The 18857-nt window shown below is 35.4% G+C and overlaps 1 protein-coding gene across 1 annotated transcript in view; it reads left to right on the top strand.

The window, feature by feature from the left end:
• The window catches only part of LOC100953497, a 250344-nt gene that overhangs the window by 174419 nt on the left and 57068 nt on the right, over positions 1–18857 (top strand). Inside the window, exon 13 of the mRNA XM_023510042.1 lies at positions 4347–4470. Within this exon, the coding sequence (XP_023365810.1) occupies positions 4347–4470 (124 nt within the window). The remainder of the gene's footprint in view (positions 1–4346; positions 4471–18857) is intronic.

Raw genomic sequence — 18857 nt, 5'->3', positions numbered from 1 at the left:
AATTTTTACCTACATGAATGCTCAGAGGGAAATTTAAAAGTCCGTGTGATGCGTGACAAACTTTCCCATACTTTGAAGGATTTTTGGTTTTCTTGGTCACTAGCCCGTTAAATGGTAGGAATGTCCTCTAATTATCATGACAACCAAAAAAGTTCTTAAATTCTCAAAATATATCCATACTACTTCCTACCCTCATTGTGCTCTGTTGAGCATGATTTCATTTATGTGAAAATGCATGAGAAGTGATTGGAGAACACAGTTTCCAAAAACTGTGTTTTTCTCCAACCACTGTTGAGTTACAGGCTTTGAATAGGTATAGCACTGGACTTATCCAGCAGTGGTTTATATTTTTCCAGGTGTGTACAAAGAAGGAAGAGAGGCAAAGGGTTGAGAGTGAGGGCAAGAGAGTGGCTATAATGCTGGACCGTGGATGTTAGCTAAGTACAAAGAGAACTGTTGACCTGGCTGTGGAGTATGAAAAGGTGATAGATGCAAAGGCCTGGAGCTCCTAGTGAAGTTGAGGAATTGTTGGAATAGGGATACATAAATACATGAACTAGAAAACAGGGAGGCAGTGGTGAGAGGTAGCGTTTTTGAAATTGTGATTTTACAAATGCTACAGTTATCTGTTATGACCAATTTGAGGTTATGTCCTTGGGAAGGGTAGGCTGAATCTAAAAAGGGGTTAAGATCAGTAAAGGCACTGAGAGGTCAGAAGGGATTATCTACGTAGATATTGAAAAGATGTTGAGTAATTAAAGGAGGACAGGACAAAAGTAGACAAGAATGATAAACTTTTCAATAAATGAGGGGGGGGATAGAAGACAACTGATAAGAATGCAACAGGAGAGGGTAATAGGTATTATGGTCTATTGATAGATGCTTCAAGGTAACTGGGGATCTTTGGAAATGAATGGAGTAACAATAATCTAAAAGTAGCCATAAGGAGCAGAAAGTGAACTTTTCACCTCTGGACCTAGAAGAACTTCGCATGTAGGTGATAAAACTACAGCAAGAGAAGTTTCAAGAGAAGCAGATCCTTGGAGATACCCAGGTATTCAGAAAAATAAAATAAAATTGATGTGGCCTAAATATGTGTGCTCTGTCACTAGCAGCCGCCTTCTGAAGCTGTTCCCTAATATTCCAAAAGCTTAAATATGTCATCTGAATGAATGAACTCTCCATTTTTCTTTAGATTTTATTTTGGATTATTGAGCATTTATTGTCTTGCTTGTAGCTAATGCTCTAGCACAGCGGTTCTCAACCTGTGGGTCATGACCCACAGGAACTGTATTAAAGGGTCACGGCATTAGGAAGGTTGAGAACCACTACTCTAGGATGATCTAATGGAGTTGAGGAATTGTTGGAGCAGGAAACATAAATACTTGAACTAGAAAAAAGGGAGGCAGTGGTGAGAGGGCAGGGATCTAGATGTTGTGAGAAAACAAGACATATTTTAAAAATTACTGCATTTCACCATTACCCTGCCTCTCAGAGTGCTCAACTTGGTTCCTCCTGGTTCTGTGGGGTAAGGAACAAGTTTTTCCACCCCTAAGACTCCTGGTGTTCTGGTTCCATAAAGTTCCAACAAGTTTCTGGGAAACCTGATCATTGATCATAAAGTTGAGTGCTGTGGGTGGTTCTGACAGGGCTGGGGTGATCTCAGAGGTTCAGGTGACCATCATGTGTGCTACAAAATTATAGGTGATACACGGCCTCTGTATTCTCATTCACTAATCCATGACGTATTACTCTAATAACTGTTCATCATTTCATTTCTAGGACCTGTATTTCTTAGCTATCATCATCCCATCATTTCGTTTCTAGGATCTGTATTTCCTAGCTGTAATTATATTCTTGCCAATGTTAAATTTTATTGGCTAGTTTTGATTTAGGAATTTTACATCTTTAATTATAAGTAAGATTACTATATTTCTTCTTAGGTTACCAGTGACTTAATTTGTTATGAACATTATTTCTCCTTCATGGGATGAATTAACTAGTTTTCTACATCTTTATGGTTTAGAATATTTTATGTGGAAATTATGTCCCATGCCCTGCAAGGTTATATGAGCAGGAGCATGTTTTCTGTTTCCTATTTTCTTTTCTTTTTTTTTTTTTTTGGCCGGGGCTGGGTTTGAACCCGCCACCTTTGGCATATGGGGCTAGCGCCTTACTCCTTTGAGCCACAGGTGCCTCCCTGTTTCCTATTTTCTATTCCAAATCTTTAAGTCTTTTCTTCCCAAGAAAGGTATTTATTCTTCAGAATTTTTATATTTATTAATACTATTACTTTTAATATTTTCTGGAACTTTTAATATTTTCCTAGAACTTTCCAAGGAGCAGGAGTTGGATGATTTTGTTGAGGAAATTGTTCTTTCAATGAAATGGAAGCTTCTCCCACAGGACGTGCCTTGATGCTAAAATACCCTACGTTTCTCCTTAAGTGTATAACTCCTTTTAAGACAGTATATTGAAAAACTAATATACCTTGTCTCCTACATGATACTGAATACTTTTGAGAGTCATGACATAATTTTTCCTCATAGTATTTCTAATAGCAGGATGAGGTATGGAGTCAGTGTGGGTGATGGCAGAGAACCAGACTCCACACCAGCATTCAAATCCCATGTTTCACACAGGATTCAGATTAAACGTGCATTTGTTATCAATTTGTTTACGTTTCTAAAAACGATAGAGGTTGTTTAACTTCCTTTCTCTGAACTTCAAACTACTGAATATTTTCTTATCTTTTTCACTAAAGCATAAAGGGAATCAACTGGTTACACAGCAGTACAGTATTCACTTTTTGTAATTTGCCTTCTAACCTGTTCTTAATTCACTGATGTTCCTTTCCTGTCATTTTTGATACCTTAGATTGTAAAGCCCATATCTTTTTGTTTTTGTCTGTTGTTAACTATTAAAGGAAGTTTTCAATCTGTTAAAATAAAAAAATTGCAGTAAGACTATGAATGATCATGTTGATAAACATTTTAAAAATGTGTTTCACATATGAGTTTGGAATTTATTTCCGATTTTATGTTTTTTATGATGCTAAGCACTAAAACTTCATAGGTCTTACTCTCTTGTATGTATATATGTTCTGCCTAATCCTATTAGTGACCCTAGAAACACCTCGAAATAAATATACTTTTACAATCTTAAAAAAAATGATCATTCATATTCTTACTGCAGTTTTTTATTTTAACAGATTAAAAATGTTAATATTTTCTATATTTAGCTCAGTTTTTCTGTTTCGTTTGTTGTATTTTTATTCATCTAGATTTATTTGCAAGACATTTGCTATTATATTTTTTATTTCAAAAAAATTTCTTTGAAACAGTCACAGTCTACTAAGGTTCTATTTTCAAAATCACTGTCACAGTCTACTAAGGTTCTATTTTCTAAATCATTGCTTTTTGAATCTTTATTATTTCTCCTCCACCTGTTTTTCCACAGGAAAATTTTATATACCTTTTAAAATAAATTATTGAGTTGAATACTTTATTAATTTCAATAGCTCTTAATAAATTAATACTTTTTAATATTATAAATTTACCTTTGAGTATAATTCTATATGTACTTGGTAGGTTTTTAAGTATGTTATTTTCCTTGCTTATGAAGTATCTATTGATCACATTATTTTTTTCCCCTGTTTGATGTAATAGAAGTTTGGGAGAGAAAATGTTTGTTTAATTATGTGGTTGAAATTATGAAATTTAAACTTTCATTTATATCTAATTTGATCCTATCATTTGGCACAATATGTGGCTTCTTCAATTTTTACTTTAAAACTGTTAAAGTTTACTATGTGAATATGTGGCACATATTACAAATATTCCATGAACTTTTGAGAAAGATATTTTCTGTTAGCAAGCTATACTACATGTATTGATTATATAAGTCATATTTTATGTCCTTATTTATTACTTAAAAATATTACCTAGTAGTTTACAATCTATTAGTCATGTAATAATGACTCCCATAATAATTGTATGTCAGTTTCTTTTTGAATGTCTCAATTTAGTTTTGCTTGACTTTTTTACATTACTATTGGCATATGTCATTGTTACTATAAAATGACTTTTATTCTACTTTGCTTTTTGTCTCGAATTCCACTATCTAGTGTAACACTGCCAATTTTGCCTTAATTTAAGCATGTTTTCCTGACTTAAGCCTTTAGTCTTTTATTTGTTAGTTACTTTCATTTGTGTCTTCTATAAATAGCACATCAGGTTGGGGTTTCTAATTCAAACTAGGACATAGCACGTACTCCATGAATACAATGAATATTTTAAAGTGATATGTAACCTTGCTTAATTCTTTTATCTTTTGTTTTATTTTAGGTGGGCCATAAAACATGAAGGAACCAGTAAGCCAGACCAGTGGAAACATTCCAGAGTTGAAAATCCTCTATGGAACAAGCTTACCTACATGTGGCCAGTCCTTCCCAGTGGCCAACTAAATGAGGTTGTGTTTTTTAGTATAACAAGTGGCTGTTGAGACTTACTTTCAGGTCCAGTATGTTTTCATATTTCTGAAAACTTCCATGAAGCTTTTGAATTGTGATTGTGGGTGTAAGAGATCAATCCTGCTAATTCTTTTGTTTCATCAATTTATTAGAAAGATGTGATTTAAGTCTTCCATTATGGAGACAAATTTATCTATTTCTTCTGGAAGTCTATCAAATTTTACTTCATATATTTTGAAATTTAATTCATAGGCATGTGAATGTTCAAAATATTATATCTCCCTGGTAAACTGAAACTTTTATAACTTTTATGTAGAAACCCTAACTCTTATAAAGGTCTCATTTGTAGAATACTAACAGAAACATTTCAATGTTCCATTGGCTATAATTAACCTTGCATTTCTTTTTTCCACCCTTTTAATTTCTGTTTATATATTCTTTTGTTTTAGGAGCATCCCCAGTAAGCAGCTAATATAGTTAAGTAAAAAAAATGTCTAACAATATTTGTCTCTAACCTAAAGTATTTGGTCTCTTCTATTTATTGCAATTATGACTAGATTCTGTATTTGGATTATTGTTTATACTTGCTTTGAATTTTCTGTTTCTTTTTCCCTCATTCTTGTATTCTTCTAGACTGATTTTTTTTCATTACATTTTTCTCATCTACTAGTTTGGAAATTATACCCTCTCTTTCCATTCTTTTTTTGTCGTTACCCTGAATGTTTTACTTTTCATGCATAAGTGATAAAAATCTAAAGTTAAATATATTTACTTTTCTCTCACATAGTCAAGAAGATTAGAAACTTTTAACTTCAATCATGCTTTTTGACTTATATGCTATTATTGTTGTGGATTTTAATTTTATTATTTAAAAAGTTTCCATAAGATACTAACACTATTGTGTGAAGTCCATATGTATTAGACTTACTTCAATGGTGTCATTCTTGTTATAATTCCTTCTTATGTCCCAGTCCTTTTACCTGGGATGACTTTCTTTCTACCTGGTGCATCCTTATTTTACTTATTGAAGGCAAATTCTTTCGGTTTTTACCTATCTGAGAATGTCCCTCATTCACGTAAAGCACTTTCACTTAGCAAACTAAAGATAATCACCACTGACTTCTAATTTCCATAGTTGTTACAGAGAAGTAAGCTAGCATTCTAAATATTATTTCTTTGAAAGTAACTGTCTTTTTTCTCTTCCTGCCTTTTTTGTTTGTTTGTTTGTTTGAGACAGTCTCACTATACTGCCCTTGGTAAAATTCCATGGTGTCACAGCTCACAGCAACCTCAAACTCTTGGGCTTAAGCGATTCTCTTGCCTCAGCTTCCAAAGTAGTTGGTACTACAGGCACCCAACACAATGCCAGGCTATTTTTTTGTTGTTGTTGTAGTTGCCATTGTTGTTTAGCAGGCCCAGGGTGGGTTCGAACCTGCCAGCCCCAGCGTATGGGGCCAGTGTCCCAACCACTGAGCTATCAGCTCTGAGCCTCTTCCTGCTTTTAATATCTTCTTTTTTCTTTGGTATTCTATAGTTTCACCACAATATATCTGAGAGAAGATTTCTTTTTATTGATCTTGCTTCGGATTCTTTGGGGTTCTTGAATCTCTGAATTTGTATCTCCCATAATTTTTGGAAAATTATCAGCCATCGCTCATCAAATATTCTTGTTCTTATATTCTTTTAATTCTGGTGTATGCCAGAGCTCCTCATTTTGGATCTTCATGTCTCTTAACTTCTCTTCCATAGTTTTCATCTCTTTGCATGTTTATCATGCATTTTAACATCATATTTTCAGACATTTTTCTTCCAGATTATTATTGTTTTCTTCATCTTTGTCTAATATGATTTCAACTCCAAACAAGAATCAGTCTATGATATGAATTCTCAAGGAAGCTTATTTTTCTTCACATAGCAAAAATGTTTGAGATAATGTATTTTATCTTCAACCACCTGGAAAGATGTTATCTCTGGTTTACCTTTTCAGCAAAGTGTAGCCTACTGTGATTCCTGTTTTGTGAAGGGAGATCCCCTATTTGACTTCCCACCTTGCTGAGCTCTGAAATTTGTCTCCTGACCTCTTCTCTTATAAGACTGTGGAAGCAGAAACTTAACTTCCTTGGGGCCTAGTGAATTCCCTCAAGATAAAAGTCAGGTTCAGCATTCTGCACATCTTTCCAGTTCTCTGATATGTCTAACTTTATTGCTAGATCAATGACACATGCTAAAAGAGTTTTAAAAATATTCTTTGTCCTAGTTTTAGTTGTTTTCAGCAGAGGGCCAATCAACTTAACTTCTTTTGTGAAATTTTCTGTTCCCAAACACTTTTTTTCTTTTTGTTAAAAATCGTGTGATTCCTTATGCCTCCTCACTGAGTGAATCAATATGTTTCAGCACTTTAGGGGAAGAACAGATGGAGTCTAAAGTCAAGAAGTTATTGCATTGGGCACCAAAGATACCCTTATATTTAGACTACAGTGAATCAATAGTCTAGAAAGTTGAATTCTGTTAAAAGAAAAATGAATTCTTTAACATAGTGAAGGCTATAAGGTGGGCAGCCTGAGCCAGTGGCTGGAAGTGTCTGAGACTCAGGATTTGAAAGCCAACATGGAGCCAAGAGTGGGGGTGGCAGGGAGAGTCCAGTAGGCCCAGCATGAGCCAAGAAAAAACATTGTGAATTGTACTGATTATGAATTTTTCTCCAGAGGTTGAGGCAGGATAAGGCTGAAATCCAGAGAGCAGGCAGGATAACTTATACATCAGCTGCTGACATAACCAGATGCCAGAGGCTACCCAGAAGCCAAAAAAGTCAGGGAGCATGTTCTTAGAGGGCTGGGAGCATCCAGGACAGCACACAAGGACCGACATATAAACCATGGACTGCTTTCCCAATGGCACATGGTGGTTTATTGAACTTGCATCTAAACTCACAAACCATCTTGAGGGGGAAAGGTACATCCTTGAAAGGAAACAACAATTATGGTAAGAAGTCTGAACCTTCAATTTGATTGAATATGTATCCAAAAGGGCAGAGCTAGAACATAAACAAACAAAAAGATGCTATTTTAGGCAGAAACTGGGGCACCTCTAATTGGAATATCAAGCTTTCCACTTACCTAATGAATAGAGGATGAACAGAGATGCCTTATAAGAAAGTACTTCCTTATTTAGGGAATGATAAAAAATTATCATAATTGAAAACTCCATAGACACTATGCTTAATTGTTTTGTACCTTGGTATATAAGTACAGTAGTGCAGCGGCCACATATGCCGAGGGTGGCAGGTTCAAACCCAGCCTCGGCCAAACCACAACAAAAAAATAGCCAGGCATTGTGGTGGGCGCCTGTAGTCCCAGCTACATGGGAGGCTGAGGCAAGAGAATCACCTAAGCCCAAGAGCTGGAAGTTGCTGTGAGCTGTGTGACACCACAGGACTCTACTGAGGGCGATAAAGTGAGACTCTGTCTCAACAAAAAAAAATTAATTCAGTTATTTAATTGACTTGAATGACGAATGGTAATTATATTAGGAAATAGTTAAACAGATTCCTTTTAATATATACCTTAAAAATAACATTTTTGGTGATGGTCTGGTTTTAGGAATGAATATAGACTATTCCAAAGTTCTCCAGGCCATTCACACAAAACAGTAGCTTTTGCATGGTGTGTGTAAGTTACTGTACCTCAACAAAACTCTGGCTCTTACTTCTAATGAAGGGAAAGGGCTAAAGCACTTTATTAGCTAAAGTCAGACAAATTGACCATGTATTTCAAAATAACTCAATCCAAGGGTCCGCCTATTTTTTAAAATGTCTGAAGAAGAAAAGAAAATTCTTACCAAGCAGGAACTCCTATAACTCTCATTCAAATTAAATACAATCTATTTCACTTTAAGTCCAACTCCATCTTATTAAAGAAATCATATTTTCTTTCCATCCCATTTTTACATAATTGATTTTTTTAGCAAAAAAAAGATTTTATTTCAGTGTATAGTTAAATGCAGTTTGTATTTTGGTTAGACATATTTTTAAAATAAATAACCTGTGATTAGCAAATGTGACATTCATATTGTGGGATTCAGAATACTTTGAGTACTGTTACATATACTCATATACCAGACTTAATCTTCCAACTTTTCTATTTTTCTAACAATTATTTATTATATATTTAGGCAATGTAGACAGAGCAAGGAAGGAGAAAGACATGGTCTCACCTAAATGAAGCTTATCGTTTTTAGAAGTGTAAGCTATGAGTCAACAATTAAGAAACCGTAAAGGGAAGGAGGCAGAGTTTATGAATAAAGAAGAAAGAAGAAACTCAAAGGAAAGTTTAGTGATGCAGGAGCCAAGTCTATTGGTTGAGCCAGTTCATTCAGTTATACAGTCAGTATGAAGATTAGCCAGGCTGATTTTCTAAATGAGCTTGAAAATTAAATCAAAATACAGAATCTAAGAAAACCATCTAATAAACACTATTCTAGAGAGGTTTCAATTCTTCTGTCAATTCCTTGACAAGAACCTTCCAAAATTGAGTGAAGACTAAGGGAAGATTTAAGGAAATATGGAATTGTCTTTGTAGTGTTTCAGACTGCATTAATACCCCAAATCATTCACTTCTCAGTGATGATAGCTGCTCTGAGAACTGATTTCATGCTGTTTTCACTTTTAAATATTATTCAATTGATGTAATAATATTTTTGTGAACAAACAGCATTTCATATACCTAAGGATGTCAGTATTTTTAAAGTATGTTAAAGCCTCACTCAGACACAAGACTGGTGGATTCTTTTGGTTTCTTTTGTGACTAAGTTCATTAGAAAAATTTGCAGGAATTCAAGTTATTTTCTCACTCTTTGGGGAAAAAATTTACTTCTAAACATTTAAAGGTAAGGAGCAATGGACTGTCACATTCAAGGAAAAAATTGTTGGAAAAAAGTGAGATTGAGAGGATGTAATGTATTGGAATGAGCTGCTGGAGAGTGATTTTAACATTTCTAAATTACTAAATTATGTTATATCTATTTGGATGGGCTCATGGAGACAACATAAAGTGAAAAGTTTATCAATCTATTAAGAAGTAATGATAATTAGCTGGCAGAATAAAGGGGGGGAGAAGATGGGAGACGGCTCAAGAGACTAAAATTGAAGAATCTATAATTTTCTTAATAACATATATGAAGGAGGGCCAATATAATTTAAAAACTTGGGTTGCTGCTTAAAAATTGGACTTCCAGTACAAACACACGCTTTCTCTGGTGATGAGAGAGAGGAGAAAAAGAAGTACAATTGTCACCAATTTTAGGAAGCATGGCAGCCAGTGCTCCTGACAATGCAGCTGTGACATAGAGTAGTGTGAACACAGAGAAAACCAATAAAGAAATGAATGGGGATGCACGAATTCCAACCGGGAAAACAGACTGGGGAGCAGCAGCGCTCCAGCCAGTTTAATTACATAGCCATGTTTTTGTTGTCCTTCATTATCTCCACACCATATCTCTCTATTTCCATGAAGGACAAAATGAAAGCGCTGTAAACATCAAAACAAAAATTTAAGTAGGTTAAAGGAAGAACTGACTGTGGTAGTCATACATTTGGAAATTTTTGAAACTTAAGTTAATTTTTTATCTTTTTGGATTTGTGTGTGTGTGTGTGTGTGTGTGTGTGTGTGTGTGATGTCTCATTTTAAAAAGAGAAAACTCTTTTAGGCATCCTTCATCTAACTGGAAAGTCAAGTAAACCCTCTCAAGTCCACAGTGATCAAGCCAAGTGTCATAAGACAAGTTGGAAGTGAGAAAATCTAAAAATAGTTAGGAATTAAGGTACACATTTCAGATATGTTCATCAGAAATGAAACATGCTTGAAATAGTGAAAAAAACATCTTAACTCCACATTCTAACTTTGAACTGACAGGTATCACAGACAAAGCATGAGGGGGAATCTTCCTCTTCTTCTTCTTATTATTATTTGGCCTTTCTCTTCCCTGGTTCAGTAAGAAAGGGAGAAATAATTAACACCAAAACTTAAATGTGGCAGTAATTGTCTATTGAGACCTCCCCATCTCTCCTGTCTATTTAACCCTTGCTATATGATCTTTTATGGCTAAAACCAGTATAAACATTGATTTGCTCACTCAACTGAATTGCTTAATATTTTTGCTGTAGAAATCAATTTCAGACTTACTTCTTAAAGTTATGTGACCCCCTACTCCACTACTACCTCTTACATGAGTAAGAAACTTTATGTAATTAGATAGTTTCTAATGAAAATATAGGATGAATTTTTCATAATATTTGATATTTCTTCTGAGTAATCATAGTTAAGGAAAAGCAGCTTCATGTTGCTCCATTCATGGATAATAGAGACTTATCTAAATGATACCAGAGAGTCTCCCCTTTGCAATTTGATTTTCATACCCGTGAAAGGTTTTTAGTGAAGGTGGGGAATAAAATGGAACTTCTTTAATTCAAATTTTACTTATTAGAAGTGTAATAAGTTGGTTTTATTATTTGCCACTATTGTTAATATGTTTACTAAGGAAAATATTATATTAGAAAAACAAAGGAAAAAACAAACTGAAAATAATCCTAGTTATCAGATTTTTAAACATTTATCTGTATTGCTTTTCTCCTAATTAAATGCAATTAATGTTATTTACTCCTCTTACAAATTAGTGCATCATAATTAGATGCTTTTTCAGTGTTTAATCTTCACAACCCTCAGATTTTGTTTATAATGTATTTATAATAATTTTTCATTATAATTAAAAAATTCTAAAAAATTTTCAGGGAATGCAAATTAATATAATTGTACTTATTTTATACTAGCTTTAAAAAAAAAAATTCTCCCCTTCCATAATGAGATGCCGTATTTCTGCCGTGTCAGGTCATCTCCCGAGGCCACACGTTTCTGTCTTTGTCATGTCCATTAGATACTACCAGGACTGTGGCACCACCTGTGCAGTGATTATCTGAGGCTTTTCCTGCCCAACATGAGTTTCCTCTTCTTTGGATACTGGTGTCTATATTCTCTTGAGGAAACTTCTCCTACTTTTTTAGTCTGTGTGGATTATGGTGTCTTTGCCTGAGTTCTTCAGAAAGCAGAACCTGAGGCCAGTGGTTTAATTGCATCTGTATTCTATATAGGAAGTACAGTCAGGGAGCAGGAGTAAGGGACCAGCAGGGAAGGAAGGAGAGCCAATATGAGGATGTGCTGTCAAGCTGTTCTGCAAGAAGCTACTGAAACAGTGTTCCTAGGAGAGTCCCTCCTGGGGGACAAAGATGGAAGAGCTTATCCATCAGTGTCTATCTCTTTTGGTCAAAGGTTTACTCAAGGTCACACAACTGGAGTACTGGGGTAAAAAATCAAATGCAGACATCCAGCTGCCAAGCTCTTAGCCATTTTAATAGATGCTGTTTGTCAATGATACGAACTAAGAATAACATAGAAACAAAGATAGGAACAGGGAGAATTGAGGGGAGGAGAGAACAGGGCAGAGTTTAGAAATTTTGGATTGACCAGGGATGGCCTGGTGGTAAAATTTGGGTAAAGACCTGAGGAATAAGCAGATCTCTAGGGAAAGAATATGCCAAGAAATGCAAAAAGACTGGGACAATGTATGTGAGGAACAGTGAGGTAAAGTAGGTAGAGATGCATTCTGAGTGAGGAGAATAAGAGGAGATAAAATCAGAGAGGAAAGAGGGGGTGCAGATCATGGAAGACCTTTGCCTTTTATCTGAGATGGGAAGTAATCAGAGGGTTTTACAGCAGAGGAGTAATATCTCTGACTTAATTATAAATGGAGTCATTCTGATAATAGAGTGAAAGGGGCTGAGGTGGAAGCAGAAATGATCAGTTCAGGCTCAGCACCTGTAGTACAGTGGTAATGGCACCGGCCGCCAGCCACGTGCACTGAGGCTGGCAGGTTCAAACCCAGCCCCGGCAAGCTAAACAACAATGACAATTGCAACAAAAAAAATAGGCAGGTATTGTGGTGGGCACCTGTAGTCCCAGCTACTTGGGAGGCTGAGGCAAGAGAATTGCTTGGGCTCAGGAGTTTGTGGTTGCTGTGAGCTATGATGCCGTAGCACTCTACTGAGGGTGACACAGTGACACTCTGTCTCAAAACAAAAAAAAATGTAAGAAAAGAAATGAGCAGTTCAGAGGCTTTTGCAATCTCTAGGTGGGAGAAAATAGTGTCTTGGACCATGGTGGTGGGAGTGGAGGTGATGAAAAGTATGTGTTGGGTCCTTGATGTATTTTGATAATACAAGCAGGTTTTGTTGATTGATTACATTAAAAAATAAATAGCAAAATAATTTTAAAATTAAAATTGGGACATTAAAAAGACATTTTAACTTGTGAGATTAAAAAAGAAAACATAATGAAAAATTGTAAAAGGAAATATTTAGAACTATAGCAAAAAGTATGGGATATAGCTAAAGCATATCTAAAGGAGATTTTTATTATTTTTTATTAAATCATAAATGCATAGATCATGTATACATTAATGCATTTATGGGGTATCATGTGCTGATGTCATATGGAATTGGGAGCATTTACATCACGGTGGTTAATATATACCTCATCTCATTTACTTAATTATTGTGTCAAGACATTTACACTCTATACTTAATAGATCCAACATGTACCCTTGCATTATGCACCATAGGTGTGATCCCACCATTCACCCTCCCTCAATCTGACGTACCTCCTCCCCTCCCATCCCCCTCTTCTCCTTCCTTCATTCTGGGCCATAGTTGTGAGCTATTCTTCATATGAAAGTGTGAGTGACTGTAAATTGGTTTCATAATAGTACTGAGTACATTGGATATTTTTTCTTCCATTCTTGAGATACTTTACTAAGTAGGATATGTTCCTTCTTCATCCATGTAAATCTAAAAGAGGTAAAGTCTCCATTTTTTTAAGGCTGCATAATATTCCATGGCATATATATACCACAGTTTGTTAATCTATTCATGGGCACTTTGGCTTCTTCCATGGCTATTATGAATTGAGCTGCAGTGAACAATCTGGTGCAAATATCTTTGTTATAAAGTGATTTTTGGTCTTTTGGAAATACTCCTACTAGAGGAATTGCAGGATCAAATTGCAGATCTACTTTTAGATCCCTGAGTATTCTCCATACTTCTTTCCAAAAAGGACATATTAACTTGTACTCCCACCAGCAGTGCAGAAGTGTTCCTTTTTCTCCACATCCACACCAACATCTGTAGTTTTGGGATTTTATTATGTGAGCCATTCTTACGGGAGTTAGATCATATCTCAAAGTGGCTTTAATTTGCATTTCTCTGATGATTAAAAATGATGAGCATTTTTTCATATGTCTGTAGGCCAGGTACCCATCATCTTCAGAGAAGCTTCTGTTTAAGTCCTTTGCCCACAATGAAATGGGATTAGTTATTCTTTTCTTATTAATAAGTTTGAGTTCTCTGTGGATTCTGGTTATCAAACCTTTATCAGAAGCATAAACTACAAGTATCCTCTCCCATTCTGAGGGCTGTCTGCTTCCTTTACTTACTGTGTTCTTGGCTGTGCAGAAGCTTTTTAGTTTGATCAGATCCCAGTAATGTACTTTGGTGCTGCTTCAATTGCCCAGGGAGTTCTCCTGGTAAAGTATTCTCCGAGGCCAATTTCTTCAAGTGTTTTTCCTGCACTCTCTCCAAGAATATTTATAGTTTCATGTCTTAAGTTTTAATCATTTATCCAGTGAGAGTCAATTTTTGTTAATGGTGAAAGGTGTCAGTCCAGTTTCAGTCTTCTACAAGTCACCAGCCAATTCTTCCAGTACCATTTGTTAAATGGGGAATCTTTCCCCCAATTTATATTTTTGATAGGCTTATCAAAGATCAAATGACATTAAGTGTCTGGGTTCATCCCTTGGTTCTCAATTCTGTTCCATATATCTACCTCTCTATTTTTGTGCCAGTACCATGCTGTTTTGATCACTATAGATTTATAGTATAGTTTCAAGTCAGGTAGCCTGATTCCTCTTTATTTGTTTTTATTTCTGAGTAATGTCTTGGCTATTCAAGATTTTTTCTGGTTCCATATGAAAAGAAGTACTATTTTTTCCAGATCTTTAAATTACGATGGTGGTGCTTTGATAGGGATTGCATTAAATTTGTAAATTGCTTTGGGTAACATGGACATTTTAATAATGTTGATTCTTCCTAGCCAAGAGCATGGTATGTTTTTCCATTTGTTAACATCTCCAGCTATTTCTTTTTTCAGAGTTTCATAACTCCTTTTATAGAGATCTTTCACGTTTCCAAAACATTGAAAAAGAAGGACTACTTTCCAACACATTCTATGAAGCAAATATCACCCTGATTCTCAAACCAGGGAAAGACCCAACAAGAAAAGAAAATTATAGACTAATATCTTTAATGAACATAGATGCAAAAATAAGATCCTACTAAACAGAATCTAGCAATATATCAAATGAATTATACACCATGACCAAGTGGGTTTCATCCCAGGGTCTCAAGGTTGGTTCAATATATGTAAAACTATAAATATAATACTTCATGTAACAAACTAAAAAACAAAGACCATATGATTCTCTCAATAGATGCAGAGAAAACTTTTGACAATATCCAGCATCCTTTCATGATCAGAATACTTAAGAAAATAGGTATATAAAGGACTTTTCTTAAACTGATAGAGGCCATCTACAGCAAACCCACAGCAAATAGCATATTGAATGAAGTAAAATTGAAAACATTTCCACTCAGATCAGGAACCAGGCAAGGTTGCCCATTGTCTCCATTGCTTTTTAACATTGTAATGGAAGTCTTAGCCATCACAATCAGGCAAGAGAAGGTTATCAAGGGTATACAAATAGGGCCAGAGGAGATCAAACTTTCACTCTTCACAGATGATATGATTTTATACCTGGAAAACCCAAGGGACTCAATTACAAAACTCTTAGAAGTGATCAAGGAATACCTTAGTGTCTCAGGATACAAAATCAATACTCACAAATCAGTAGCTTTTATATATACCAATAATAGTCAAGCTGGAAAACAGTCAAGTACTCTATTCCTTTTACAGTTGTGCCAAAAAAGATGAAATATTTGGGAATTTACCTAACAAAGGATGTGAAAGATCTCTAAAGGAGATTTTTAATGCTGAACGCTTCTATTAAAAAGGAAGATAAGCCAAAAAATGAATGATGTAAGCATTCAACTTCAGGAATAAGGAAAATGAACTCAAAGAATTAGAAGGAAAGAAATAAATTTTAAGAGCACAAACTGATAAAATAGCTAAACACATAAAACACAATCATCATGGGTGGCACCTGTGACTCAAAGGAGTAGGGTGCCAGCCCCATATACTGGAGGTTGTAGGTTCAAACCTGGCCCCAGCCAAAAACTGCAAATAAATAAATAAAATAAAACAGAATCATCAAAGCAAAAATTTTGTTCTTTGAAAATGTTAATGAAATGGATATAACCAACAAGGAAAAAAGAGAAATGATAAATAGTATTAAGAATAAAAGATATAAGTATAAATGCTGAATGATTAGGAAGATGAGAAGAGGATAAATAACTTTATGCTAGCAAATGTAACTTTAAAAAAATGGTCACATTTCTGAACAAAAGTAATGTAAAAAAATGCAACATAAAGAGATAGAAAGCCTGAATAGTCCAAAGCCATAGAAGAAATATAGTCAGTAGTTAAAAATACCTTCACAAGGAATTCTGTGACGTAATAGCTTTATTGATAAATTCTACCAAATATGTAGGAAACGATTATTTCAGAAAAGAAAAAAAGAGGCAATATTTTCCAGCTCATTTCATGAGGCTAGAATAACACTGACACCAAATTTTGATGAAAATAATATAAGAAAATTGCATGTTAATTTCACTTATAAATGTCCATGCAAAAATCCTAAAGAAAACATTAGCAAATTGAAATTAGAGATCTATCTAAGAAGATAATATATCATGACCAATTTGAACTTTTTCAGCAATTCTAGGCTAGTTTAAAATTTTAAAAAATCTATACAATTAGCACGTAGTTGATGAAAGTATAATCATATAAGTACATCTCAATAATTACAGGAAAAGTGAGCAATGTGATTCAAAACTCATTTTAAAAAAAAGTATCTTAATGAAATATAAAGTCCTTAACCTGATATAGAGCATTTATATTCCACACAGACTTTTGAAAAACTATCCCAGCTGATTCAAAGTGTATATAAAATAGAAAAGGGCCAGCAAGAGCCAATTCACATAAAAAGATAACAAGGTAGGGGTGGCTTTAGATAGGATCACAGGATTTCATAGGGGGAGCTTCTCTTGGGCATTTGGTGGTTCAAATTCCATCCTCAGTGTCTTCTGTGAGCAGAATTTCCTGAACTTCATTTTGTATTTTTAAGCTGGAGAGGGGAACATGTATACAATTCCCTTCCTAATCTTCAAGGTGAAGTTCTCTTCCCCTGTTGCTTGCCAACTGAAATAAGCTGGACATACGAGATAAGAAAGAACAAAGTTGTGCTCTTCACTATCAGAGAGAAGTTACTTTTAAAGAGTTCTAAAAGTGTTAGTAAGTATTGCATCCCTTAGATTCAGTCTCTAAAATACTTACAGAGACCTGATCTTAGGATCTAGGCACTATAGGAACTGGAAATACACCGACCTATGTAGGAAGTTGTTCTGTGAATTTCCATGAGTCTTGGTTTCTCGAGAGACTGATGTTAAGGGTCAGGCATTGGTTCCCCACACCCCAAGGCAGCTTTTTCCCAGTTCAAAGGTTATTTCTCACAGTCCCACAGCAACTCCACTAGCATGGTGCCCACCATAACCCAGTCTTCTCACTCCGGTTCTGGGACACTGAGGTCCTTAGAGAGTGTCCACTCAAGCTCCATGTTCTATTCTGGAGATTCTTACATGAGGCACCTGTTCCTGCCCCTTGTGGGTAAATTATGGGCCCTTCAGTATGGATTTTCCAATCTTGATTATGGGAGGGATGAAAGCCATCAATATTGCTTTCATGAACCTCTCCTGGAAAGAACAGATAAATAGATAAATACCAGACATATAACAAGAAACACTTGGATGTTTAGGAAAAGGAGTCCTAAAAACTCAACATGGCATACATAGAAGATCACAGTGGGAATGGAATCTTTGTAAACACAGAGATCCACAAACATCATCCTTTGAAAAAGAACTTTGAAATTTTGTTTTCATTATACAGAAATAAAGATTTTGTATTTTTTAAAATCTAACTGTATAGGAATTAAGAGACAAATACATCGTGTAAAAATTCTTGGCAGTGGTACTTGTGGAGAGGTAAAGCTGGCTTTTGAGAGGAAAACATGTTAAGAAAGTAGCCATAAAATCATCAGTGACTGGAAGTTTACTATCAGCTTGCAGGAGGGGCAGAGCCACCTCCCAATGGTGAAACAGAAATAAATGTTATGGCAGTGCCTGTGGCTTAGTGAGTAGGGTGCCGGCCCCATATACCGAGGGTGGCAGGTTCAAACCCAGCCCCGCCCAAACAGCAACAAAAAATAGCCAGGCTTTGTGGTGGGCGTTTGTAGTCCCAGCTCCTTGGGAGGCTCAGGCAAGAGAATCACCTAAGCCCAGGAGTTGGAGGTTGCCGTGAGCTGTGATGCCATGGCACTCTACTGAGGGCAGCATAGTGAGACTCTGTCTCAAAAAAAAAAAAAAAAAAAGAAAAAAAAGAATATTTTCCAGCTCCATCCATGTAAACATGAAGGAGGTAAAGTGTCTATCTTTCTTTATGGCTGCATAGTATTTCAAGAATAGAAGAAAAAGTATCCAATGTACTCAACCCTATTATGAAACTAATTGTTAACTATCATAGGAAAGCTATAATCCAATTGTAGTCCAAGAATATGGGGAAAAGGGGAAAGGGAGGGGAGGGGGGAGGATGGGTGAAGGGAGGGTGATTGCTGGGACTATGCCTATGATTTATCCTATAAGGGTACATTTGAATCTTTCTAAATGTCGAATATAAATATTTGTCTTAACACAACAATTATGAGAATGACATGATGGCCATGTTGGCCAATTGGATGAAAGTATTTCAAATTGTATATGGAAAAAACACATTGTATCCCATGATAGTATTAATGTGCACAAATATGATTTAATAAAAACAAGAAAAGAAATAGATGTTATGAAACAACTGTATCACCCTTGCACCATCAAGATTTAAACCTTTTTTGATGCGGAACATTATTATTAATATAATGTTTGGTTACTGATGGAAGGAGGAGAGCTGTTTAACAAGGTGGTAGGGAATAAGCTACTAGCAAGCTGTATTTTAAACAGATGCTCTAGGCTATACAATAAGCTACTAGCAAGCTGTATTTTAAACAGATGCTCTAGGCTATA

Source organism: Otolemur garnettii, unplaced genomic scaffold, assembly GCF_000181295.1.
Source record: "Otolemur garnettii isolate 467f Iridium unplaced genomic scaffold, OtoGar3 scaffold00001, whole genome shotgun sequence".
NCBI classification, from domain to species: domain Eukaryota; kingdom Metazoa; phylum Chordata; class Mammalia; order Primates; family Galagidae; genus Otolemur; species Otolemur garnettii.
Note: the sequence above shows the minus strand (reverse complement) of the source record. Positions and strands in the feature narration are given on the sequence as shown.